At 44.5% G+C, this 26,864-nt stretch overlaps 2 protein-coding genes across 2 annotated transcripts; one reads left to right on the forward strand and one right to left on the reverse strand.

The window, feature by feature from the left end:
• Positions 1–5,096: 5,096 nt before the first annotated feature.
• On the forward strand, positions 5,097–26,864 carry snrkb (SNF related kinase b). Its single transcript, XM_067234301.1, has 7 exons — positions 5,097–5,335; positions 11,852–12,142; positions 12,307–12,757; positions 15,953–16,094; positions 23,251–23,460; positions 24,359–24,460; positions 24,647–26,864. Exons 2-7 carry the CDS (start codon positions 12,008–12,010, stop codon positions 25,881–25,883), a joined length of 2,277 nt encoding a protein of 758 aa, XP_067090402.1. The 5' UTR covers positions 5,097–5,335; positions 11,852–12,007; the 3' UTR covers positions 25,884–26,864.
• Positions 18,393–20,987, reverse strand: LOC136941586 (uncharacterized). Its single transcript, XM_067234124.1, has 2 exons — positions 20,790–20,987; positions 18,393–18,845 (listed from the first exon to the last, which is right to left on the reverse strand). The coding sequence occupies exons 1-2, from the start codon at positions 20,985–20,987 to the stop codon at positions 18,393–18,395; spliced, it is 651 nt and encodes a 216-aa protein (XP_067090225.1).

Here is a 26,864-nt window from a genome sequence, read left to right on the forward strand (position 1 = left end):
CCAATAAGGGTGGTGTCGTCCGCAAACTTCAGGAGTTTGACGGACGGATGACTGGAGGTGCAACTGTTGGTGTACAGGGAGAAGAGCAGAGGAGAAAGGACGCAGCCCTGAGGTGATCCGGTGCTGATGGACCGGGAGTCAGAGACTTGTGTTCCCAGCTTAACGCACTGCTTCCTGTCAGACAGGAAGTCTGTGATCCACCTGCAGGTGGAATCAGGCACGTTCAGCTGGGAGAGCTTGTCCTGAAGCAGGGCGGGGATGATGGTATTGAAGGCAGAGCTGAAGTCCACAAACAGGATCCTGGTATAGGATGCTGGGGAGTCCAGGTGCTGTAGGTGAAGTGGAGGGCCATGTTAACTGCATCGTCCACAGACCTGTTGGCTCTGTAGGCAAAATGCAGGGGGTCCAGTAGAGGGTCAGTGATGGATTTAAGGTGTGCCAGCACCAGGCGCTCGAAAGACTTCATTACCACAGAGGTCAGGGCGACGGGTCTGTAGTCATTATGTCCTGTTGGCCTTGGCTTTTTGGGTACAGGGATGATGGTGGAGGACTTGAGACAGGCTGGCACATGGCATGTCTCAAGGGAGGTGTTAAAGATGTAGGTAAACACCGGAGACAGCTGGTCAGCGCAGTGCTTGAGGGTGGCTGGAGAGACAGAGTCCGGCCCAGCTGCTTTGCGGGGATTCTGCCTCTTGAAAAGTCTGTTAACTTCACCCTCCTGAATGGAGAGAGTCGTCACTGTAGAGGGGGGGAGGTGGGAGGCCTCCTGGGTGGGAAGGGGTAGTTCACTTCACTCTATTTTCAGTTGTAAATGAGCAGCAAAAAAAAAATGCTTTTAAATCTATGTAATCTTTATAAATAATAAGTATGCATTTTTATATAAAATATACAGAAATATCAGTTGTAAAAATTTCATTCAAAAACGGACCCCTGTGCAACCGACGCAAGCAAGCACACCCTACAATTTCCCCAGAAATCGTACCCTCTCTAGTTGTTATTATTTTCCCACCCCTACAACAATATTGAATATTTGCACTACATAGACAACGTCGGTGTCAAAATGTTCATCTTGGTCCCGATTGAGTTGCTTGTATTCGCGCGAATGTTCCGTTGCATGGTTTAAGTTGAAATTACGTTTTTGTGGCAAAAAGTGCCTTTTGTCAACAAAGGGTACTCAGTGCTAGCCTACGCCATAACGTCAGCACACGTTAGCAACGACGCATGGATACAACGTGCATAGATGTGCTGTTGCACAGCTCGTATCGTGTCGTGCCGTGGTGTACTAGCAGCACATGTAGGCCTAGGTTGCATTTAAGCAAATCAAGACTTGCATGTACAGTAAGTAGGGATGGGCAAACGATGCCTTGTAGTGATGTGTCGTTCGTGAACGATCCTTACAAGGACTCGGGAGTAACGAGTCCTCTCAAAGAGTGATTCGTTCATTTTCTCTTGGCCGCGCATCGGGACTGTTGCATAGGCTCGTCCAAGTAAACAGAAATGATTAGTTCATTTCCCGACTCGGTCTTCGGGTACGAGTCTTTGGATCATTTTTCACGTGACCTGCATAGGCTCTGTAGTGGTAGCTAGAGGAAACACTAGGGGGAACGATTCGTTCATTTCCCGACTCGGTCTTTCTACGAGTCTTTGGATCATTTTTCAAGTGACCTGCATAGGCTCTGTAGTGGTAGCTAGAGGAAACGAACGATTCGTTCATTTCCCGACTCGGTCTTTCTACGAGTCTTTGGATCCTTTTTTCACGTGACACGCATTTTATTTTTTAGTAGAGGAAACTGTTTCCTCATTCCCTTTAGCGTGGCCGCTGTTTTAGTAAGACGTGAATGATATTCGCTCGCAAGTCATCATACTGACTGGTTTTGTTATTTTCACTTTACATCTACACTTACAGTTTAGTGCAGTGTAATTGTTTGCCGTGATAATTAAATGCTAGTGTGATAATAAATGACCAAATCATACAAACTGTCATGATACATTATTTTAATGCAGGAATTTCTTTTAAAATAGCATATGCTGGTGCACATTTACATTTACATTTAGTCATTTAGCAGACGCTCTTATCCAGTGCGACTTACATTACAGCGACACAGTACAGGGACATTCCCCCGAGGCAAGTAGGGTGAAGTGCCTTGCCCAAGGACACAACGTCAGTTGGCATGACCGGGAATCGAACTGGCAACCTTCGGATTACTAGCCCGATTCCCTCACCGCTCAGCCACCTGACTCCCACATGTCATGCACTAACCTACATGAGAATATGATACGTGTTTTCAGTGGACGGATAGCCCCCCCCCCCCCGAGATTCCCCCAGTAAAATCAGTAAAATGATCCGAACTTCCCATCACTAATGCCTTGTGAAGCTTTGGTGTTTTTTTCCGGATTGTGCCGAACCAAAGAGCAAAACTATTGGCGCAATGAAACTGGAGAGCACAGGGACATCTAGTGGTCAGCTAAAATTATAGCAGCCGTTTAAACTAACTGGATGAGATGTACCAGTAGTTTCTGACGGTACTTCGCCTGTTAATTATTCAATGTCGTTCATTTTTGTAAGGCTACGTGATGGTCTAATATTCTTGTTCATTCATTAAAACCATACATGTGTATTTGAGAACTGTGTAATTTTCATACAATAAATATGTTTTACTGTGATGTTCAACTAGTCTACACCACACTTTGTAATGTTCAGCAAACAGTATAAAGGCGGTAGAACGCTTAAGTGTATGGAAGTATTAAATGACCGCTGATACAGAGTAGTAGCATACACGACCACTCTGCTTATATAGCTGTCTCTTTCCTTACATTTGTGATATGTATTGTGAATCAGGGGAATACTTGGGACAGTGGGGATGTGCTTGTGCAATAAGAAAAGGCAGTGTACCATAACGGGGTTCGGGGGAATGTGTTTGTGCAACAGTCTTATTTGATAACATTTATAAGTTCTTATTCAGGAACAGGATTTGTTATTTGTTTGTTGTTGTTTAGAAGTGCGCCACAACTTTGAACCAGTTCGTGCTAATTTTCAGTTAGCAGGTGGTACTGTTTCAATCGCGATTCCATCTAGCTAATACTACTGCCGGTGAGAACGTTGTTACTTAGAAAATCTTGTTTCAAGGGGGTTCAGCTTTTTTCAAAGGTGGTTCTTAATGAATGAATGCAATATGAGTGGGCTAAATGCTTGAAAATATCACTACTGTAGAAGGGAAAAACTTAAGGTGACGTTTTAGTCATGTAGGTTAAGTTCATTCTACATTTACAGTACATTTTGTCATTTTAGCAGACGCCCGTATCCAGAGCGACATACAGTAAGTACAGGGACATGCTACACTTAACTTGAGCAGCAACAAATGTAGGCTATGCTTTTAAATCTATGCGATCTTCATAAATAATAAGCAGGCATTTTTATATAAAATATACAGAAATATCAGTTGTAAAAATTGCAGTTAATAAACAGACCCATCTGCAAGCAAGCACACCCTACAATTTCCCCTCTCTAGTTTAAGATGGCCTGTCCTTAAATACAACCGGTAGATGACGCTGCGGTGTTCCAAAGGGAAACTGCTTTGTTGGGAAGTTTTTGGGTGGGTCTAATGTAAAATCAACGGTCCAGAGGTTTGAAACTTAGGGAAACTGAGTGTGTGTGTGTGTGTGTGTGTGCGTGTGTGTGTATGTATGTATGCTTGTGTGCATTCGCCCGAGCGTGTTTTGAGACAGACAGACACATACAAACTACTACAAACACGCACTAACTAACAACTAGTTAGTTATTTTTTGACACAAAATGATTAAACATTTAGGTCAGAACAATATCCAAATAAATCAAATATACAATAAACTCATAAATTAGGGTTACCATAACCCATAAATTAAACCCAACCCTAACCCTAACTGTGTGTGCATGTAGTACTAGTAGTAGTCGGTAGCCTATTTTCTTGATCCCCAAAGGGAAATTTCAAATATGAAATAATAATTAAAAAGAAGTTACCAAAACTAAATATTAAATATACAAACACAAGAGGGAAAAAATACAAATATACAAAATGAAGCTTGCGCAAGTTCAGTCAGGCAAGACCAATCCCTGCACTCGGGCTTAATCGTAGTGTACACTACTCACTCCCCCCGCTAAGAACGCCCTACCTTCCCCCGTTCCCTGGTCGGGCGGTCACTGGGGTTCAGGTCGATTAGCGCTCCCGCTATCAATTAATGGCGTCACATGATCCGTGCCTTTTAAATATGATTCTCTCCCTGTGTAGTTTGTCCATGCTATCAAGTGCGCGACCCTCCACCACCCGGTTCCTGTCTCAGTCTTCGTACATTTATTATTCTGTAATAAACATCTTTCACTCATCCCAGGTCTCTCCTGATTGACATACCCATTACCAAAAATACACAGACCATTTTTAAATGCCCAGGCCTACACGAGCAGACACACAGTGATGGGATGCAAAAAGGAAGTGTTGTTGCAGTGCCGACTGTTCTGACCAGGGCCCGTGGGTTGTTCCTTCAATCGTTCCATTTGTTCCATTCTTAACATTCAATAGAAGCTTTCACTCGCCTTATAGTTGTAGGCTATAGAAAGTTTTCTGTTTAAACAGTACTCCAGTGTCCTCGGGATTACAGTATTGCACTCATACACTCATTTGAGAGTATTACTCACCATCTGAAGTGAATTCAGGACTACAATATTTATGGTGACTATTTAAAGTATTTAAAGACTAACCCTAACCCACACTGAGCACATCTAACCCCTCCCATAATCTTTCTCAGGCAAATATGTAAAAATGCATATGGTTAATTATGTGTCTTGCGTTTCCCCGCCTATTAATCATAAACGCGCTTACTAGTTGCGTAACAGCCTTCTGAAGTCTATTCTTCTCTCTCTCTCTCTCTCTCTCTCGCTCTCTCGCTCTCTCGCTCTCTCGCTCTCTCTCTCTCTCGCTCTCTCTCTCTCGCTCTGCAAGGCACACCATGGGCCGGAGGGTGAAGCAAGCTGGAATGCATTGACGTCAGAGGCCAGCAGCTTTCAGAGCTGTTCAGCGCGAGGAGACTGCGCGAGCACTGCAGAAGAGACGCACTGAGAACAACAGGAGCTAGGACTCGCGCTCAGACAGCATCTCTGTTGCCTAGTCTTTAAAGGAGATGCCCGGAAACAGACCGCAAGTGCAGTTTATAGAATATCAGTTGATAAAATCTGGTTGTATTGACGACTTGGTATCAATTGTGTTTTTGATAACTAATCAGTAGCTTGTAACAAAGTGCAGAGCTGTTCGCTGTGAGTCGTCGCTACTTTAACCTAAAGGATACAACCTCTTTATTGACGATGGTAAGTTCTCTGTTCGTCGTTAGTGTGTCTGTATGTTTAGAAACCGACCGTTTTCAGCAGCGCATTTTTATTGGACGTGTTTGAGGCAGTGTAATGTTACCATGACGCTGTTGTGCATTTCATCAGGGGTGTAGATGCGTATTTATCACCTCGGTACTGCAGTGGAGTGGACGTTTACCAAGGAAAGTGATAACGGTCAAGAGTAGACCTCTGCTGGGAGAAGGCGTGTATTTTGTAGGTGTTAGATTTTGACTAAAACAATAAATATAAGCCCTTCTGCCAGTTTGTAGAGTTGATGGACACTTTCTAAACTTTGCTTAACTTCAACATAACTTAAGGAATTCATTTTTATCAGGACTAGTCTGATCCTGTTTGACCTGACTTGACAGACAGATACACGGACAGACAGACAGACAGAAAGAGAGACAGGAAGACAGACAGGGAGGCAGGCAGAGAGAACAGGAACAATCTGGCAGCTAGAACACCAGATTAAACCCATTAAATTACATTGATTAACCATAAAATAATTTTAATTTTCCTGTACCAAATTTACAAGATATATCTGTTATATTTCATTACAGGCTGTTCTTTGCCGGTAAATATGACTTATTTATTGAACTTCTCTGTAAAAAAACAGCATGTCTCATTTAAATGTGTACTATTATCCTGAATAAACCAGATTTGCGATTTGTAATTGTACAAACATATACGTTGTGTACGTTCACATTATAACCCATGTTATGACAAATTCCAGTACCGAATTTACTAGATATATCTGTAATATTTCATTACAGGCTGTTCTTTGCCGGTAAATATGACTTATTTATTGAACTTCTCTGTAAAAAAACAGCATGTCTCATTTAAATGTGTACTATTATCCTGAATAAACCAGATTTGCGATTTGTAATTGTACAAACATATACGTTGCGTACGTTCACATTATAACCCATGTTATGACAAATTCCAGTACCGAATTTACTAGATATATCTGTAATATTACATTTCATGCTGTCCTTCACCGGTAAATAATATTTTTATTAATTTAACTTAAAAACACCGTATGTTCAAGAGATGATAATATCAAATCAAGCCAAAACAATATATCACAATTTATTAAATATATTAAACTGTTGCGCCAGCTACCGGCACGGTATGGAGAGAAATATCGCTCTCCCACAGAATAATTTATGGCAGGTTAGATCGCCATCTAACTGGACAACAGTCACACTCAGGGTAAACACTGAATTTATCCAAACTACAGACCATCACATTACACATATCAAAACAGAACGAACACAACAACAAAACTCCAAACAATGCTTATTTAACTGAGCTTAAACCTTTAACTTTTCAGCTTTTCAGCTTGCCGCGGGGCATTCTGGGTAACAGGAGTGTTGCCGCTACACAACTATCTAATCAACTTTATCCAAAGCGACTTCCAAGAGAGAGCTTTACTAAAAGTGCATTGGTCAATGATCATAAACAACGAGATATCCCCCAAAAGGCTTTTGCAGTCTTTGATATTGACTGGTGCATGATGGGACTTCATGACGTCAACTACCCGAGCTCAGTTCACAATTCAAGGTTCCTATGTGTAAACCAAAAATTATGTTAAGAACTTATTTGTCCGTGGGATGAAAGTAAATATCTGCAAAATAACTGTTAAAATAGCTAGAAATTGTGTTTTAACAGAACATTTTGGTGAAAAAGTTATTATTATGAAATGATGTGTTTTAACAGAACATTTTGGTGAAAATGTTATTAATATTTGTAAAAAAAACGGACATTTTAGTGTATTTTTAAGTAACAACATTTGGCTGTTATATTTATGTAAAAATATACATTTACAGTTTGCCATTGTCTTTCTATCTGTATTTCCTGTAATTCAGAAATCAAGACAGACAGCGATATCAGCGAGCCCTTAGCATTAGTACAACAGTCAGGTGAGTCAGGGGGGGAGTCAGGTGGCTGAGCGGTGAGGGAATCGGGCTAGTAATCCGAAGGTTGCCAGTTCGATTCCTGGTCATGCCAACTGACGTTGTGTCCTTGGGCAAGGCACTTCACCCTGCTTGCCTCGGGGGAATGTCCCTGTACTTACTGTAAGTCGCTCTGGATAAGAGCGTCTGCTAAATGACTAAATGTAAATGTAGTACTGTAGCTAAAAGTCAAGGAAAGTTGAGGCTACTTTTCACTAGGTACCTACAAACATGTCTTAATCTGTTAGACAAGTTGGTTATCCCTTCGTTCTTTTGGTGAGCAGTCTCACAAGCCCTACTTATCCGGCGTCATGGAGCCGACCAGCTAAATAGTTATTTAGCACTAGTGTTGCTACCTGCATATACCCTGGCAGCTGTGCGCCGTTTTGCTCCTAGATTCAGACCAAGCCACAGTAAATTGTAGAGCTAGCCCTAACCCTAACTTCTAGACTTCTGCTGTGTGGGAATTGCAGGAGCTAACCAGTCAAAGGACGTAAAAAAATACAGGGTGTTGATATTCACAGCCTGGAAACATACCCTTCTGCAACTGACGCAAGCACACCCCACAATTTCCCCAGAAATTGTACCCTCTCTAGTTTCCTCTCCATCCTCTCCAGATAATGAGAATCAGAATCTGAGCAGTGGAGATGTGGTTCTACCCAGACAGGAGTGAAGACATGTCTCTAAATCTGCTTGATGATAATTGAGGGAATTCGTAAGAGAGACCATTTCCCTGCCTGCCTGCCAGTCTGTGTGCTTACCTGTCTGTCTGTTTGACTTCTTGCCTGCCTGTCTGTGTGCTTACCTGTCTGTCTGCCTGTCTGTCTTCTTGTCTCTTCCTGTTTCTAAGTTCTCCCTCCTCCTACCTCCCTCCTCTCTGTCTCAGGCTCCCTCTTCCTATCTCCCTCCTCTCTGTTCCTTAGTTCCCACGGTGACCTCACCATGCTGAATATTGCATGATGGGAACAGAACAGAATATGAGATCATACCTTGTCTGTCCCTTCTCTTCTCCTCCCCTCCCCTCCCCCCACCCTCCTTTAACGGAGAGAGAGATGAGTCATAAAAGCTCTTGATGGTGTGCGTGCGTCTACTGTATGTGTATGTCTGCCTTTGTGTATAAGTACCCGTATGTATTTCTGTCCATGCCCTTGTGCTAGTGAGGAATGTCTCCAGTGTTGTGGGTCTGCCTCACATGGCCTGTTCCTTGGTGTTCAGTTCTGCTGAACTAGCAGCTTCCCAGCAGCAGACTGGACATGGGAGACTCCTCTGCTGACGAGTCTGGAACCCTGCAGGGTTTGTCTGAGACTGTGTGTGTTGTTATTATAAATGTGTGTGTGTGTGTTTTTTATTATGAATGTGTGTGTGTGTGTGTGTGTTGTTATTATAAATGTGTGTGTGCTTGAATGTCCTGTCCTGGCAGGGAGTCTGTGTGATACAGCAGAACACTTCCCCCTTCTGGTACAACTTTGGACAGAGCTGGGGTAGTTAAATAAGGCTGGGGTAGTTGAATAAGGCTGTGGTAGTTAGACACAGCTGGGGCAGTTAAATAAGGCTGGGGTAGTTAGACACAGCTGGGGTAGCTGAATAAGGCTGGGGTAGTAAACACAGCTGGGGTAGTTAGATACAGTGGCATCCCCACACCCCAGAGCTCACATGATGTTCTGTTATTGTATTGCTCAGTAGTACTTATGATGGAAGACTGGTATCTTACCCTATGCCACATCTTTATACACATCTGCCACACACACTCCACACTTACACCTCCACACACACACCTTCACACACACACCTCCCACACACTTACACCTTCACACACACACCTCCCACACACACACCCTCCACACTTACACCTTCACACACACACCCTCCACACTTACACCTTCACACACACCTTCACACACACACACACCTCCCACACACACACCTCCCACACACACACCCTCCACACTTACACCTTCACACACACACCTCCCACACACACACCCTCCACACTTACACCTTCACACACACACCTCCCACACACACACCCTCCACACTTACACCTTCACACACACACCTCCCACACACACACCCTCCACACACACACCCTCCACACTTACACCTTCACACACACACCTTCCACACACACACCCTCCACACTTACACCTTCACACACACACCCTCCACACTTACACCTTCACACACACACACCCTTCACACACACACCCTCCACACTTACACCTTCACACACACTTTCACACACACACACCCTACACACACACACCCTCCACACTTACACCTTCACACACACACACACACTTTCACACACACACCCTACACACACACACCCTCCACACACTCCCTCCATACACACACCCTACACACACACACCCTCCACACACACACCCTCCACACTTACACCTTCACACACACACACTTTCACACACACACACACACCCTCCACACACACACCCTCCACACACACACCTTCCACACACACACCCTCCACTGGGGATGCGTATTGATAAGATTTTAACGATTCCGACTCCTTATCAAATCCTGCTTATCGATTCTCTTATTGATTCTCTCCTCTACAGCCAACTAGGTCTGTGCTACCTGCAGCCCCCCACACACACACTTGTTCTAAACGAATTTCTCAAACTGGCTTTGACTGGCTTTGAAATGAGCTAATACCTACCACTTCTAGGCCTCTTCAGGCCTCTGTTTTCAAAACTAAATCTAGTCGGAGATAGAAACTTTCAGTTTCCTTGTGTTCAAGCTTCTATTACTCAACACCAGTAGGACTTACAGGGGTCCTAACAACAGGGGAAATAACTTCAGTGTCACCTTTCAAAAGAGACCATTTACATGCATGTACTCCAAATGGTTCAACAACAGCTTTCAATGTACTTTGGGTATGTTGTTTAGGCGTTTTCAGGCACATTTAACAGGACTATTAAAAGGTTAAACAATTAAAATGGTAAGTTTAATAATGGATTAAAAATCGATATGCTCAGTTTAATAATGGGACACGCGAACGTTTGCTGATATCACACGCCGCCCCGATAACGTGAAATGATCAATAAGATCAATACTAATGGGAGACGAATGCTGGAGCTAAAATGTATGCTTCAAACGACGGGACAGAAGATAACTAGATCGACTACACACAATAAAGCCAAACTGCTTCACACGGTAACAAGTGGTTGTGATCACTTTTGAGCAGTTTAGCTCTACCTTAGATAGTTAGAGATGAAGCGCGAACGTTAGCTGCGCTGCTGCATGCATTGAACACATGACGTTCCACTAACTTCATTCCATGCTGTGTGTTCAAATGCTTCTTCATATTTGTAGTATTTCCTCCCTTCGACGAAATAGACTTTTTACACTCGTTACAAGTGGCGTTGTTGTCATTTTGTTGTGTGAAATACAACCAAACTTTAGAAAGCTACTTTCTAGTTGCCATGTTTGCTGCAGTCTGTCTGAATAAACTATAAAAGTTCGCGCATACGCAACGGCACAGAGAATCGTTAACAGAATTGTTAAGGAATTTTGCTAACGATTCCAAGGAATTGATTCACTGGGAACCGGTTCTAAACAATCTCGATACCCATCCCTACCCTCCACACACACACCCTCCTCACACACACCCTCCACACTTACACCTTCACACACATACCCTCCACACGCCTGTATTTTTCATTGACAGGAGACATTTATTTTACTTAAAATGGAGCATGTACAGACTACATTTACATTTTACATTTATTCATTTAGCAGACGCTTTTATCCAAAGCGACTTCCAAGAGAGAGCTTTACAAAGTGCATAGGTCACTGATAATAACAACAAGATAGCCACAAAAACATTGCGAGTAGCCAAAACATGAAGCACACATTGTGAACAACCAAAGTAAGTGCCAAAGGGAAGAACCATAAGAGCATGTAGTTAAACAAGTTACAATTAAACAACATGAGCCGCTATAAGTGCTTAGATTAGAACATAAATGTCACCATTTGATGCACCAAATTAGATTATTACAGAGTAAAAACATAAAACAAACCCACAAGACACACACTTATAACATACATTTTAAATTGGTTTTGAAGTGCTGATGGACAACAGCGCCACAGCATCAGGGTATTCTATTGTGTTGTGACTTTCACAGAAAAAGCTGATTGCCCGTGACTGCAAGTGTTTGTGTGTATAAGGACTCAAGAGGTCTTGTGACTGGTTGAAGTAATGGTGTGACTTGTTTTGTAATGTCAGATCTAAAATATGTAAAATACCAAACAACATGTTGATAGCTGTTGTGTCATGTGAATTGTGTAATTGATGTAGACTGCACACAGTGTAAGAGGCGTTAACCTTTACCCTATGGAAAGTCTTTGTGGCCACTGTGTTCATGTCCTCTTTACGCCACTATTTATCCAGACAGACCAGTATGCACCTGCATGACTTGTGTAAAACATGTCTATCTGTAACGTCCTGGATATTTACCTGTGAAAGAGTACATTGCATGGCCTGTATCTGACCTGCTTCCTCACCTCTCTGTCTCAACAGGTAATACATAAGGTCCTGCTCTAGTCGCCCCTCATAGCCCTCCCCATCTCTCTGATGACCCCATTCCCTGACCCCTGTCCCCTGTTCGTGACCCTGTACCCTGTACCCTAACCCTGTCCGTAACTCCTGCCCCTGTTCCTGACCCCTGTCCCAGTCATGGCGGCCGGCAGGAGTGGTCCCGAGGATCAGATTGCTGGCATGTACGAGCTGGACCGAACGCTAGGTAAAGGCCATTTTGCTGTGGTCAAACTGGCACGACACGTCGTCACTGGCCTGCTGGTGGCCATCAAGGTACGACAGAGTGTAGGTAGAGTGCAGGTATATAGAGTAGAGTGCACGGTAGGGTACTGTTGCATAGGTCTTTCTTGGCTTTGAAACATAGTGATAGGTTATAGTACCAGATGGAGTGATTATTTCGAAACAATAAAAGCATTATCATCATTCCCGTCACACAGGTAATCGACAAGACCAAGCTGGACGCCATGGCGACAGGCCACCTCCTACAAGAAGTGCGCTGCATGAAGCTGGTGCAGCACCCCAACGTGGTGCGCCTGTACGAGGTGATTGACACGCCCTGCAGGCTGTACCTCATCCTGGAGCTGGGCGACGGGGGGGACCTGTATGACTACATCCAGCGCCACGAGGGAGGCGTGGCCGAGGGCATGGCCAGGGTATTGTTTGCCCAGATCGTACGCGCCGTGGCCTACTGTCACCGTCTGCACGTGGTGCACCGTGACCTCAAGCCAGAGAATGTGGTGCTCTTCAACCAGCAGAGGGTCAAGATCACAGACTTCGGCTTCAGCAACCTCTTCCAGCCCGGCGCCATGCTGAGCACCAGCTGTGGATCCCTGGCCTACTCTGCCCCCGAGATCCTTCTGGGGGAGGCCTACGATGCCCCATCCGTGGGTAAGGAGGGGGGGGGAGGAGGGAGGAGGAAGAGGCGTACGATGCCCCATCCGTGGGTAAGGAGGAGAGGGGAGGCAGGGGGGGGGGGAGGAGGGAGGAGGAAGAGGCCTACGATGCCCCATCCGTGGGTAAGGAGGGGGGGGGGGAGGAGGGGGGAGGAAGAGGCGTACGATGCCCCAGCCGTGGGTAAGGAGGAGAGGGGAGGCAGGGAGGGGGGGGGGAGGATGGGGGAGGGAAGATGGATGAGGGGGCAGGGGGGGAGGAGGAGTGCAATGCCCCAGTTGTGGGTAAGGAGGGGGGAGGGGAGGAGGAGGGTGGGAGGAGGAAGGGTTGGAGGAGGAGGAGGAAGGGGGGAGGAGGAAGGGGAGTAGGAGCACAGAGAGAGAGGGAGGGATAGAGGGAGGAGGTAGTGGCTGACGGGTCCAGATGTTGCTGAGCAGCAGAGAAGAGATGTGCTGGCGAGGCCAGGGTCTTCTGTTGCTGACAGAGATAAGCTTATACCTGAGTGACAGTGACTCACGCTGTCAACGCACATAATGTCAAGACATACACCGATACACACACACATACTCTTAACACACACACATATAATGTCAACACACACACACACATAATGTCAACACACACATACATAATGTCAACACACACATACATAATGTCAACACATACACACACATAATGTCAACACATACACAGATACACACACATACTGTCAACACACACATGTATACACACCAAACACACTCAAAACACACAAACACACTCCATATATCAACCATTCTTTCTTGTCTTTTTGGATGTAGAGAAAGTACAAATAACCTGTGTGTGCGGGAGTCCTTGGACAGAGAAAGCAGTACTTGTGTGTGTTGTAAGTGTTGGTGCGTATGTGTGTTGTGTTTGGGTGTGTGTTGTTTTGTGTATGTTTTGGTGTGTGTATGTAAGTTGTGTTTGTGGTAGAGTTACATTTTCATTACATTTTAGTCATTTAGCAGACGCTCTTATCCAGAGCGACTTACAGTAAGTACAGGGACATTCCCCCAAGGCAAGTAGGGTGAAGTGCCTTGCCCAAGGACACAACATCATTTGGCAAGGCGGGGAATCGACCGCTCAGCCATTTGATTCCCATCTGATTTAGAGTATGTACAGTGTACAGTATAGTGTAGCATAAGTAACATAGTATCTGTTGTTTAGTATTTGTAGAATACTACATATGGTATAGGAAGTATGTTGTGTTGTATTTGTAGAATACTACGTATGGTATAGGTAGTATGTTGTGTTGTATTTGTAGAATACTACGTATGGTATAGGTAGTATGTTGTGTTGTATTTGTAGAATACTACGTATGGTATAGGTAGTATGTTGTGTTGTATTTGTAGAATACTACGTATGGTATAGGTAGTATGTTGTGTTGTATTTGTAGAATACTACGTATGGTATAGGTAGTATGTTGTGTTGTATTTGTAGAATACTACATATGGTATAGGAAGTATGTTGTGTTGTATTTGTAGAATACTACGTATGGTATAGGTAGTATGTCGTGTAGTATTCCCCCAGACAGGTCCTATTCAGGATCTGGTTCAGGATTAAACTAAATTCACTGAATTCAGAAGTGAGACATTTCAGGAGACTTTCATGTCCTTGTGTAACACTGCCCTGTGTGCTTGTGTGGCTGTCTGTGTGTGTGTTCTTGTGTGCTTGTGTGGCTGTCTGTGTGTGTGTTCTTGTGTGCTTGTGGCTGCCTTGCCTGTGCAACATAAGTATGTGTGGTAAGGATGTAAGAATGTATGTGACACAGATCAATGCTTGACCATGCTCAAACGTGTTTTTGTAAGGTGTGTGTATGTGTGTGTGAAAGTTTATATGGGACAATGTAGGCTAGGAAAAGTGTGAGGAACATTGTGTACAGTTTTATGTCTTCTTCTGAGAAAGTAGCATACAATAACCCATGTGAGTGTGTGTGTGGAGGGTGTGTGTGTGTGTAGCTAATACCCACAAACAAAACTGTGTCTGTAGATGTGTGTGTGAAGGCAGTTAGAACACCATCTCTGTCCCAGACCTCAGAAACACATGATTGTGAGAAACATGCACGAGGAGGAAAGGAAGGGTCAGAAGGCTGAACATTCTTAGAATAGAACATTTCCTCTCTTCTCCCTCCTTTCCTTTCATTTCCTATCCTCTCTCTCCTTTTCTCTCCTCTCCTTTCCCCTCCTTTCCTCTCTCTCCTTTCCTCTCCTCTCTCTCCTTTCCTCTCCTTTCCTCTCTCTCCTCTCCTCTCTCTCCTCTGCTCCTCACTTCCTCTCTGATGAACCGGTCACCATGTTCTGTGTCCAGGATGTTCCGGGCAAGTTCCCAGAGACTTCAGGTTACCATGGTTACTCCGGCCCCTGTCCAATCCTGAGGAAGGTGGAAGGGGAGGAGACAGGAAAGGAACACGCTAAAGAATGTGTCAGCACAAGCGAAGGACATGTGGACATTGTGTGTGAATGTGTTCGTTATTGAGTAGATGAGAGGTTAAACTGTCTCAAGGTCTATCCTGTGTGGACACTGTGTGACTATACAGGCTAGAGTGGCTGCGTGAACAAGGAATTGCAAAGGTACCAGTGCTCCAGGATTCCAGATAAGGCATACAGTCCAACACTATTAGGGGTTATATGAAAAGTAGTGAGGAAGGTTTCAGAGAGTCGCAGAGTAGGGTAAAAAAAAAGGATTTAAGGAGCTGCTCAACTAGGGGGTCAGATGGCTGAGCGGTTAGGGAATCGGGCTAATAGTCAAAAGGTTGCCGGTTCGATTCCTGGACGTGCAAAATGAAGTTGTGTCCTTGGGCAAGGCACTTCACCCTCCTTACTGTAAGTTGCTCTGGATAAGAGTGTCTGCTAAATGACTAATACAAATGTGACTAGACGCACAACTGTTTGTTACATCGAACCGCCTGCCAGGATTTAGCAGTAGGTGTCAGAGCTTAGTCTTGGCTAGCAAAGCCAGGTTCAATGACCTCAGACAGAGTTTAGAATAAGTCAAGTCTCACGTTTTTTAGAGGGAGGCCAAGTCAAATCTCGTCAAAAGTCCCTTTCGTCAGTAGTCCCTCTCTGTTGTAACTTTGTTTCATGATCTCTTCCGGATTAATTATTAACAAAATGAAATATAAATGAATTGACAAGATGATTATAATGATATATATACATGTGTGTATTTCAGACATATGGTCACTGGGGGTGATTCTATACATGTTGGTGTGTGGTCACCCACCCTTCCAGGAGGCCAATGACAGCGAGACGCTCATCAGGATCATGGACTGTCGCTATGCCATGCCCACACACGTCTCACAACGCTGCCAAGAGTAGGTTCTTCCCTTTGGCACTTACTTTGGTTGTTCACAATGTGTGCTTCATGTTTTGGCTACTCGCGATGTTTTTTGGCTATCTTGTTGTTATGATCAGTGACCTATGCACTTTGTAAAGCTCTCTCTTGGAAGTCGCTTTGGATAAAAGCGTCTGCTAAATGAATAAATGAATGAATGAGGAGAGAAAGGTGGATGGGGAATGAAGGGGAGGATGGGTGAGGGGAGAGGAGGGAGGGAGGATGGGTGATGGAGGAGAGAGGAATGGAGGGAGGGAGGAGAGGAGGATTGGGGAGGGGAGAGGAATGGAGGGAGGGAGGAGAGGAGGATGGGGGAGGGGAGAGGAATGGAGGGAGGGAGGGAGGAGGGGAGAGGAATGGAGTAAGGGAGGAGAGGAGGATGGGGAGGGGGGAGGATAGGTGAGCGGGAAGGGAAAGGAGAGAAGGGAGGAGGGGATAGGAGTGAGGATCGAGGGGGCGACGTAGACGTAAGTTAGTAACTTGCTGTCCCCTTGTGTCTGGAGGGGGTGGGAGGAGGAATGGTGGAGGAGGGGTGGAGGAAGGGAGGAGAAGGGAGGCAGGAGGGAGAGAGGGAAATGGTGGGGAGGGACAGAAAGAGGGAGGAGGAGTGTAGGGAAGAGGAAGGGTTAGGAACTTGTTATCCCTTTGTGTCCTCTCACCCAGACTCTAAACTCACACTCCTCTGTCTAACCCATACACACACTCCTCGGGACATGCTGTTCTGCTGTGAATAGCATTCTGGTGTGTTTGAGTGTGTGCCCTGGGTCTATAACCTTAACTGACCCCCAGCTGCCCCACATACACACACACACTCTGTTCCTCCGCTGATATCTCTCCTCTAGACCCACTCCTGACTTAGATAAACAGCACCCATCTAGGTTTATTAGTGGAAAGATCAGCCTACTGGCCTCTCCATTCCTCCTTCCATCCATCTCTCCATCCTTGTAGACCCCTGGGGTGTGTGGATGGTCCTGTGTGCAAAACGTAAATCCAGTGTTCAACTTGGGTCAGAGTTGGTAAATGTCAATTTAAGCAGAGGTAGCCACAGGGCTGGGGACTGTGATCGGCGCAGCATCACAGGCAGGGGAATGAGGAAAGGGACCGGGAGCTCGCTGTTGACTGTAAACTGGTGTCCACTTGGCGACTAGACCCATCTTTGGCAGACTGTTACAGATTTATGTCCACCTGCGACCAGGTCCAACGTTGGCAGACCGACAACCAGGCAGGTGCTGACAGCTCAAACTCCCCATACCACAGGGGATGTGTGGAGGGGGGACAGAGAGGAGAGCATGAATTAGAGAATGCCAGGAGCAGCTAACAGTTACAGTATTATTAGAACGAGGTCCCCACCGGTCAAGTGTGGACTAGTGCAGCAATTTAGCAGAGCAAAAAGGGTATTTGATGCAGCCCTAGACACTAAGACAGCGCCAGCCCCCCTCAGTTGGAACATGAAATCTGTTCCAGGGAAGAGGAACTCTAAAATACGAAGAAGCCCCGTCCCCCGTCGTCTCCAAGTAGTAACAGAAACAATAACAGGAATAATATACAGTAGCAGGTTTACTTTATTTGTCAAATCAAGTCAGGCCTCCATGGACATATAGAAACTTTATTTGTAATTTAAAAGTTAGAGCCAATTTCTTATCCTAGGTTTGAGTGGGGGCAACAGAGTCTAGTGATAGCTGAAGATCCAAATTGAGAGTATAGAGTAACTATACAAAATTAGGGGGGGGGGCAGGAGTAGTAGCATTAATCCTCTTTAATGTAGTTGGTGGTTTTATATATATTTTTTTTTATGTTTTGAAGGTGTTCACAGATTTTAGGCTGAGGTTGAATCTGGCTTCATATATCATAGCAACACCACCACCTTTCTTTGAGACACGAGGAATGTGTGAGTACGCGAAATCTGGAGGCAATGCTTCATTCAGAGCTGAATATTCGTCAGATCAATAATCAAAACGGCCTTTGTGGATAGGGATCTGATGTTTAGGAGCCCAATATTCCAGTATGGGTTTTTGGCAGCTTTAGTCATAGATATTTCCTCTGAAAAGGTGGCACTGTTAGCAGCAAACTTAGTAGTATGGACAACGGGGGAGCAAGGCAGGATAAAAGTTAAATCCCTAACAATTGAAGGCCGAGGCTTTTTGGAAAAGGGGCGGGGGACCGAAACCGTCTCAAACTAAGCTATCGGGCTACAAACTAAGCTATCGGGCCCCAAACAACTCGCAACATATTTATCAGAATCTCGAAGAGACTGTGGCCTGGCTTGTTCTTGCGAGTGTCAGGTCTGCTCTAAAATAGTTTCAGTGTTCCGAGACAATAGAAAAGCACCTCTCCAACTCGGATGGAGCCCATCACTTTTCAACAAGCCAGGTCTGGCCCAGAAACTAGACCAGTTATCTACAAATCCCAAACCCTGTTCTGTGCAGAAGCGAGCCAACCAGTGGTTATGTCTGCTGTAGATCTCATCAGTCCCCCTAACAGGTAGTGGACCTGAGGCTATTACTCGATGCCGACTCATCTTTTGAGCAAGGTCACATGCCCGAGCTATATTAACCTTTGTGTCCTCTGACTGCCTCAGCCTAACATCATTGGTGCCGACATGTATGACAATATTCTCGTACCTATCATCAGTGTATGCGCCATGTGCCTTAGCTTTGGCCTTGGTGCTAGCCACACTGTAAAAAAAAAACTTGTAAAAAAACTGGAATAATCTGGCAGCTGGGACGCCAGATTAAACCCTGGGAATCAGGTGGCTGAGCGGTTAGGGAAGCGGGCTAGTAATCTGAAGGTTGCTAGTTCGATTCCCGGAGAATGTCCCTGTACTTAATGTAAGTCGCTCTGGGTAAGAGCGTCTGCTAAATGTAAATGTAAACCCATGAAATTACAGTAAAAAAAATAAATAGATATATATATATTAACATGAATTAACCGTAAAATAATGTTAATTTTCCTGTACCAAATTTACAAGATATATCTGTAATATTATATTACAAGCTGTTCTTGTAGCTGTGCTACTTCTTTGTAAAAAAACAGCATTTCTAATTTTAAATGTGTACTGTTATCCTGAATAAACCAGATTTGCGGGGGAAAAAACGTTTTGTATTTGTACAAACATATGTACGTTGTGTACGTTCACATTATAAACCCATGTTATGACACGTTTTTTTTTGTTCCATGTAAAAATACAGCATTTTCAATAAATACAAATATTCAATAAAGCCAAAACAAGATATAACGATTTAATAGTGATGGGTCGTTCGCGAATGATCCGGCTCTAAGAGCCGGCTCTTGAAGGTGAACGTCGGGAGCTGGCTCGCATATCTGAAGAGCCGACTCTATTTTTTATAGATTAATACAGCCTATAAAAACCTAAATGATTATGGAATAATGAATTTTAATTGTATTTAAAATAATTGACTAATTCAAAGAACAACAAAAAAATACTTGTAGGCTTAGAGGAGAGCCATGACAAATCAATGCATTTTTAAAGATATGTGGTTACGATCGAGTATGATTTCATAATTTAATTCAAATAGTTTTCACACCCATCATAGTCAAATTCATAGTTAAAACATGTATTTTTTAAAGGGCCGTTCGGGAGCCTAAAGAGCCGGCTCTTTTTGGTGAGGTGAGCCAAACGAGCCGGCTCACGAAAAAGAGCCGGAATGCCCATCACTACGATTTAACATGTTCAATCCAAACAATTCGTGTGCACAACATACAGCCATTATATACAGATATTTACAACTGTATCATCAGCTAGCTGTAGGAATTGGACAGGAACATTGCTGACCGGACGATTATCTTAAAAGACATGTTAGATGGCCATCTAACTGGACAACAGTCACACTCAGGGTGAACACTTAATTTATCCAAACTACAGACCATCACATTACACATATCAAAACAGAGCGAACACAACAACAAAACTCCAAACAATGCTTATCTAACTAAGCTTAAACCTTTAACTCTGTAGCTTTTCAGCTTGCCGCGGGGCATTCTGGGTAACATGAGCGTTGCCGCTACACAACTATCTAATCAACTTTCCTTCGTCCTACTCTGGAGTCTTTACATTTATTCATTTAGCAGACACTTTTATCTAAAGCGACTTCCAAGAGAGAGCTTTACTAAAAGTGCATTTGTCAATGATCATAAACAACGAGATTGCCCCAAAAAGGCTTTTGCAGGCTTTTGCAGGCTTTTGTAGTCTTTGATATTGACTGGTGCATGCTGGGATTGCATGACGTCAACTACCCAAGCTCAGTTCACAATTCAAGGTTCCTATCTAAACCAAAAATTATGTTATTAAGAAGTTATTTGTCCGTGGGATGAAAGTAAATATCTGCAAGATATCTGTTAAAATAGCTAGTTTTGAAATTATGTGTTTTAACAGAACATTTTGGTGAAAATGTTATATTTATGAAATTGTGTTTTAACAGAACGTTTTGGTGAAAATGTTATTAATATTTGTAAAAAAAAGTTATTTTTTTGTATTTTTAAGTTAAAAAAAGAAAAAGTGTATATATATAACAACTTTTTATGTAAAAATATAAATGTACAGTTTGCCATTGTCTTTCTATCTGTATTTCCTGTAATTCAGAAATACAGAAAAAAAGCACGTATAATTTACAGAAAAAGTGCGGTAATTTAATTTAAAAAAATTACAGTGCAGCACACTAAGATTAGCTACTATGTCGGTAGCTCTGGCCCCAGGCACACAGTAAACTGTCGCTGGTGGCTCTAATCTAATGTTACGAGTGATGGAGTCACCGATCACTAACGTCTGAGGAGTCCCACTCCCACCAAGCTGCGAAGGCGAAACTGGTGGGGCTAGTCTGGAGTCCTCCCTCTCGTGATGTTGCGCCAGTCGCATCTAAAGTTACTAGCTTACTCTCTTCCTCGAGCGACTGCATACGTCTCTCTAGGAGAATCAACCTATCGAGTAAAATGTCACATGTAGTACAATGTGAGTGGGTGAGAGACATTGTAGTCAACTTACGTTAATAGCTTATGCCAGCCAAGAGAATCCATCAAGTGCGTTGGAGTTGGCTAGTCGAACTGGTACAGTAGCGTCGAGTTCCAGGAGGAAAAACCACATAGAGAAAAACTATAGATAATACTATAAATGTTTAGATTGAATCGGGAAAGAGAAAATAAATTAAGTAATATGTAATATATAGCTATTAACAGGAAAAAGTGTGTAAAAAAGTATCCTCAGATACTCCTCCATCCCTCCACCCCTGCACTTCCTCCCCTCTCCACCCCTCTATTTATCCACCCCTGCACTTACTCCCCCCTCCACCCCTCTATTCATCCACCCCTGAACTTCCTCCCCCCTCCACCCCTCTTTTCATCCACCCCCGCACTTCCTCCCCCCTCCACCCCTCTATTCATCCACCCCTGCACTTCCTCCCCCCTCCACCCCTCTATTCATCCACCCCCGCACTTCCTCCATCCCCATCTCTCTCCCCATGCAGTCTTCCCAAAGAATGCAGGATCAGTTAGGACAGTATGTCAATTATTCATGAGTGTATATATTTAAGGATGTTTATGAACCACCTGTTAACAAGACAGCTGAGGGGACCTGTTAGTCTGAATGGACTGCAGACTCAGTCCCTACAACAAGTGGGAGCTATTGAAGTCGAATGAACTGCCAACATACACACATACACGTGTTCCATGTGAAGCGGAAGAACCTGATTGAGCAGTGCTCCTTCTCCTGGTCATACAGGTGTACTGCAGAGTCAAGTTCCTCTCTGCAGTGCAATAAAACTGTCAAATAGATGAGTGCCTTTGCATAACTCCCTGGAGACAGCTTTGTCTGGCAAATGGCATGAGAGAGTGGCAGGTTAATCAGAGCAACGTTTGGAGGGTGTAGACTATTTAGAGTATGAATTTGCAGACAAGAGGGAGTTTTGTAATCTTTCCCTTTAATGAAATGGTAGAGAACCTCAATGATGCACTATTATCCGTGTTAGACTCTGTTGCACCACTGAAAACCAAAAAGAAGTGCACAAGCAGAACCTCCCCATGGCTGTGAAATAAAAATGTTAGTGAAACGAAAAGAAAATGCTGTGCAGCAGAGATAAAATGGAGGAAAACAAAAATCACTATCCACTACAATATCTACAAAGATACACTAACCACCGATAACAAAATCATCCGTCTAGCAAGGCGAGAATATTTCTCCAACATTATTACAGAAAATGCCAGAAATTCCAGAGTTCTTTTCTCCACCATTGACCAGCTGCTAAACACTGTCCCTGCTCCACCCCAATCCTCAGCAGTTAAATGTGAAGAGCTTGCTTTGTTCTTCAAGAACAAAATAACTTTGATCAGAGCTAGTATTATTAATAGTGGGGTCGAAACTGACATCAGTAGATTCTGCAACATAACCATGAGCACATTTACCTGTATCACACTTAGTGAACTTTCCAAAATTGTCTGCGAATCTAACTCCACAACCTCAGATATTGATCCTATCATATTATTAACCAAAACTAAAAGGAGAGAACACATTAGTCCTGTCCTAGCTACTTTACACTGGCTCCCCGTTACCTTCAGAATTGACTTTAAGGTCCTTTTCCTCACATACAAAGCTCTACACGGACAAGGACCTAGCTACATTGCTAACTCCCTTATAAACTACACACCAGCTAGAACACTGCGATCATCAAATGCAGGCCTATTAGAGGTCACCAGAAGCAGTCATAAGAAGATTGGTGATTCGGCCTTTGTCAATTACGCCCCAAAACTATGGAACAAATTACCCATAAATATTAGGGAAGCAAATACGCTAGACATTTTTAAAAGACAGCTTAAAACCTACCTTTTTACCGAAGCATTTAAGTAATTTGATCTCAGAAGGGTTTTACTACTTTTATTAAATGTATTAGTTATATTATTGTTTTTATAATTTGCTATTTTAATTATTACTTTTATCACTTGTATTATTGTTTTTATTGATTTTATGTAAAGCACCTTGAGCTACAATTCTTGTATGAAATGTGCTATATAAATAAAGTCTTACTTACTTTACGTCTCTCTCCTCCCACTACCCCTTTCTCTTCCCTACCCTTCTCTCCTCCTCCGATCACGTCTCCATCTTATTATATTCCTTTCTCCCGCTCTCCCAGTCTCATCTCCAGGATGCTCCAGAGAGCGCCGTGCCAGCGGGCACCCCTGCAGGAGATCGAGGGTCACCCCTGGCTGCAGGGTGTGGACCCAGCCCCCCATGGCTCCTCCAGCCCCCTCTCCTCCCACCTCAGCTTGACCCCAGAGGAGCACCAGTCCATCCTGCATGCCATGGTCAGCCGACACATTGCTGACCAGGACACCATCCAACAGTGAGATACTCCTCCTCCCTCAGTCTTCCTCAGGTTGAGGTTCAGGTTAATTTACTTGTACCCGTAGGTAGATTTGGTCTGCAGTGGATTGCGAGTCCATACATCTTGACACATAAAAAAATTGAAAACATTGAATCTGAAAAAATTGCTCAAAGTTCTCCTTATTCAACATGGGTAAAGTACAATAAATAAGGACTTAAATAAACATTACTTTTGTATACTGTATCTATGCAAGATTGCTAGGACTGAGTAATAGTTGCTGGAACAAAGCTGTTTCTACTGTTTTTTTCTGCACTGTGGAACTATATACCTTCATCCAGAAGGAAGTAGCTGGAATTCACTGTGCAAAGGATGGGAGTCATCCTTTTAGATCGATCCATTCATCCGCTTTAACTGTGTGGTGTACAGTGACACAGTTGTAACTCCACAATCAACCCTACTAGACTGTTTAACAATTTGACTCAAAGAATATATATATTTTTTAAGATAGATTTATGTGGGGAGTTTCATGTTGTTCAATTGTAACTTGTTTAACTGCATGCTCTTATGGTTCTTCCCTTTGGCACTTATTTGGTTTTCCACAATGTATGCTTCATGTTTTGGCTGCTCGCAATGTTTGGGGCTATCTCGTTGTTATGATCAGTGACCTATGCTCTTTTGTAAAGCTCTCTCTTGGAAGTCGTTTAGGATAAAAGCGTCTGCTAAATGCGTAAATGTAGATTTACAAACCAAGATAAAATTGATGAAATTGATTACCCCCCCTCTCCTCAACACTCCTCCTTCTCCTCCATTCGTCCTCCTCTCCACTCTTCCTCCTCCACTTCTCTGTACTACCTTCCTGTGTTTTCTATCCTTTGTTTCTCTCTCCTGTCTGGTGGTGCTTGCATGTGTGTGTCAGGGCGTTGGAGGCTGATCTCTACAACCACATCACAGCTACCTACTATCTGCTAGGGGAGCGTATCCTTGGAGACAAGGAAGACCGGCCACCTCAGCTGTCACAGTAAGACCCAAAGCATATACCCTGTATGTGTGTGTATACATGCAAGTAGCCTGCAACATATACACCACAGCTCCCAGCACACTCATTCTATCATTCACAAAGTCTCCACCCTCAAAGTATTGGGTGTTAGTAGTGTTAGAAACACAGATCCCTATGATTTTCTGACTTGAGAATCTGTATCTACAGCACCCCTCTGGTACCGTCCCTGGGTCTGCAGGACAGGGGGTTCCACCATGGGGCTGTCAGAGGGGCGCTGCCTGCTGGCTCTGCCCACAGGGGAGCGTCTGAGTCTTGGAAACTTCTCGCCGCGAGGCCCCTGCTTCAACCAGGTCGTCCAGAGAACCCTCTGTCTGAGTACACCCCTGTACCCTGTCAAGTTCTCTCTCTGCACCCAACACCCCCCAACCCCCCTGATCCCCCCCTCAAGAGTCTGGGAGCCCTGCGGCTGATCTGTGAGGAGGAGGAGGAGGAGGAGGAGGAGGAAGAAGAAGAAATAGAAGAAAAGGAAGAGGCCCAATTGCTCAGACAGGCCTTGCTGTCCAGCACAGTGCAGACAACACAGGCTGTGCCTACCCCCTCAGATCCAAGGGGTTCTGGGGGGCTGCAGAGTCCCGCTAGACCAGCCCTTGTCCAGGAAGAGGGAGCAGGACAGCTGGGGGCTCTGGAGGGAAGCCCGAATGAAGAGGTGGATACTGTGGTCGTGAGGAAGGAACAGAAAGAGATGGAGGACCAGAAGGAGCAGAAAGAAGAGTACACGATGGAAGAAGAGGATAGTCAGAACAGGGAAGAGGATGATCTACATGAGCCAGCAGTACAGGAACAGAAAATGATGCGATCTGAGCTTGTATCCATGTATGACACATCTGAGCCACTGAAGGTGAAGTCAGGCAACCATGTTACTGCTGATCAGCGAATCAGTGGGGTGGACAACCAGGTTCACACAGTGGTAGACTCACCCCCACCATCACCCTGTCTCGAAGGGGTGGTGCAGTGTTGCCGGGGGAAACGGGAAATGCCTAATTGGGATCCCAGTTCTAGCGTTCTGGAGAACAACAACAACACAGCGGCCAAGCTCAGCCAGAGCTGTTTCCTCTCCAGCAACGACTGTGTGGACCTGGGCCCAGATGGGGTGGAGGCACGTAGGGTGGCGGTGCCCAGCACCGAGGGGGAGGAGGGAGGTAACACAGAGAAAGGGCTCCACCTGGCGAGGTCTGACTACCAAAATGCACCTCCGGACATGTGTGTGGCAAAAGAGGCGGGCTATGAGGCGGCACTGAGGGTGGAACCTGGGAAAGGGAAGAAGCTAAGAGAACGGCTGCTGAAGCTCCCGTTGTGTGAGAAGGCCCTTTCCTTCAACATCCAGCCCACCTCCAAGGAGAAGCTGCTGCCCTTTGCCCAGTACAACTGCTGTCATGTCCTTTAGGTGTTCTGATCTGGTCTGGTTTGGGCTGGTCTGATCTGGTCTGGGCCGGGGTGTGCTGGCCTGCCTGCCTGGGAACTACTTTTTTAACTTGATCAAAACTCCTGTATTGAAATAAGCTATTGGAATAGACACAAGTGTAAATGGTATTGACCGCTTAAAACCACTACTGTGAATGGTATTGACAGGAATTTATGATCTGTTACCTGGACCTCGACTCCTTTCACTGTGGAATAGAATTCATAGAATTACTGAGAGTTTTGACATTCTCCTTCTGTCTGGCTGTGTGTGTAAGTGTGTGCATGTGTGTGTATGGAGATTTGGCAGGTATACTTTTTTCAACTCCAGCACAAGATGCCCTGCTTACCTTGCTACCTGAACTTCATCACAACGGACCGTGGAAAAGAGAAACAGTTCTCAAAGCTCCATAAAGTTCTCAACATTCTACTTGAAATTCATTCTACTGTGACCTCACCGGCTGGGTGTTCTACCCCCTAACCGGGTTAGCCCCTCTTCTCTTAATTTAGGCTGGACTTGCTGCTCCTCCTCCGAGAAACCTAAGGGTTAGGGTTGAGCCCCACACCCACATCTTCGGCCTTAGATAGCAACCTGAACCAAAACACATTTTGCAGGCAGAATATGTGGAAACCTGTAATCTGACATTACTGGTCTACTGGCCTGAAATTCCTGGAATCCAGTGGTGTCACTGCAGGCCAATAGTAATAATAATAACAACGTGTCCACTTAGCAGACACTTTTATTCAAAACAACATACAAGAGGGATTTGAACTTGCTACCACTTGATCTGCAGTAATATTCTCTACCATTGAGCTATACCCATCCCCATGCTCTACCACTGAGCTATACCCATCCCCATGTTCTACCACTGAGCTCTACCCATCCCCATGTTCTACCACTGAGCTATACCAATCCCCATGCTCTACCACTGAGCTATACCCATCCCCATGCTCTACCACTGAGCTA

This window comes from Osmerus mordax, chromosome 4, assembly GCF_038355195.1.
Source record: "Osmerus mordax isolate fOsmMor3 chromosome 4, fOsmMor3.pri, whole genome shotgun sequence".
NCBI classification, from domain to species: Eukaryota; Metazoa; Chordata; class Actinopteri; order Osmeriformes; family Osmeridae; genus Osmerus; species Osmerus mordax.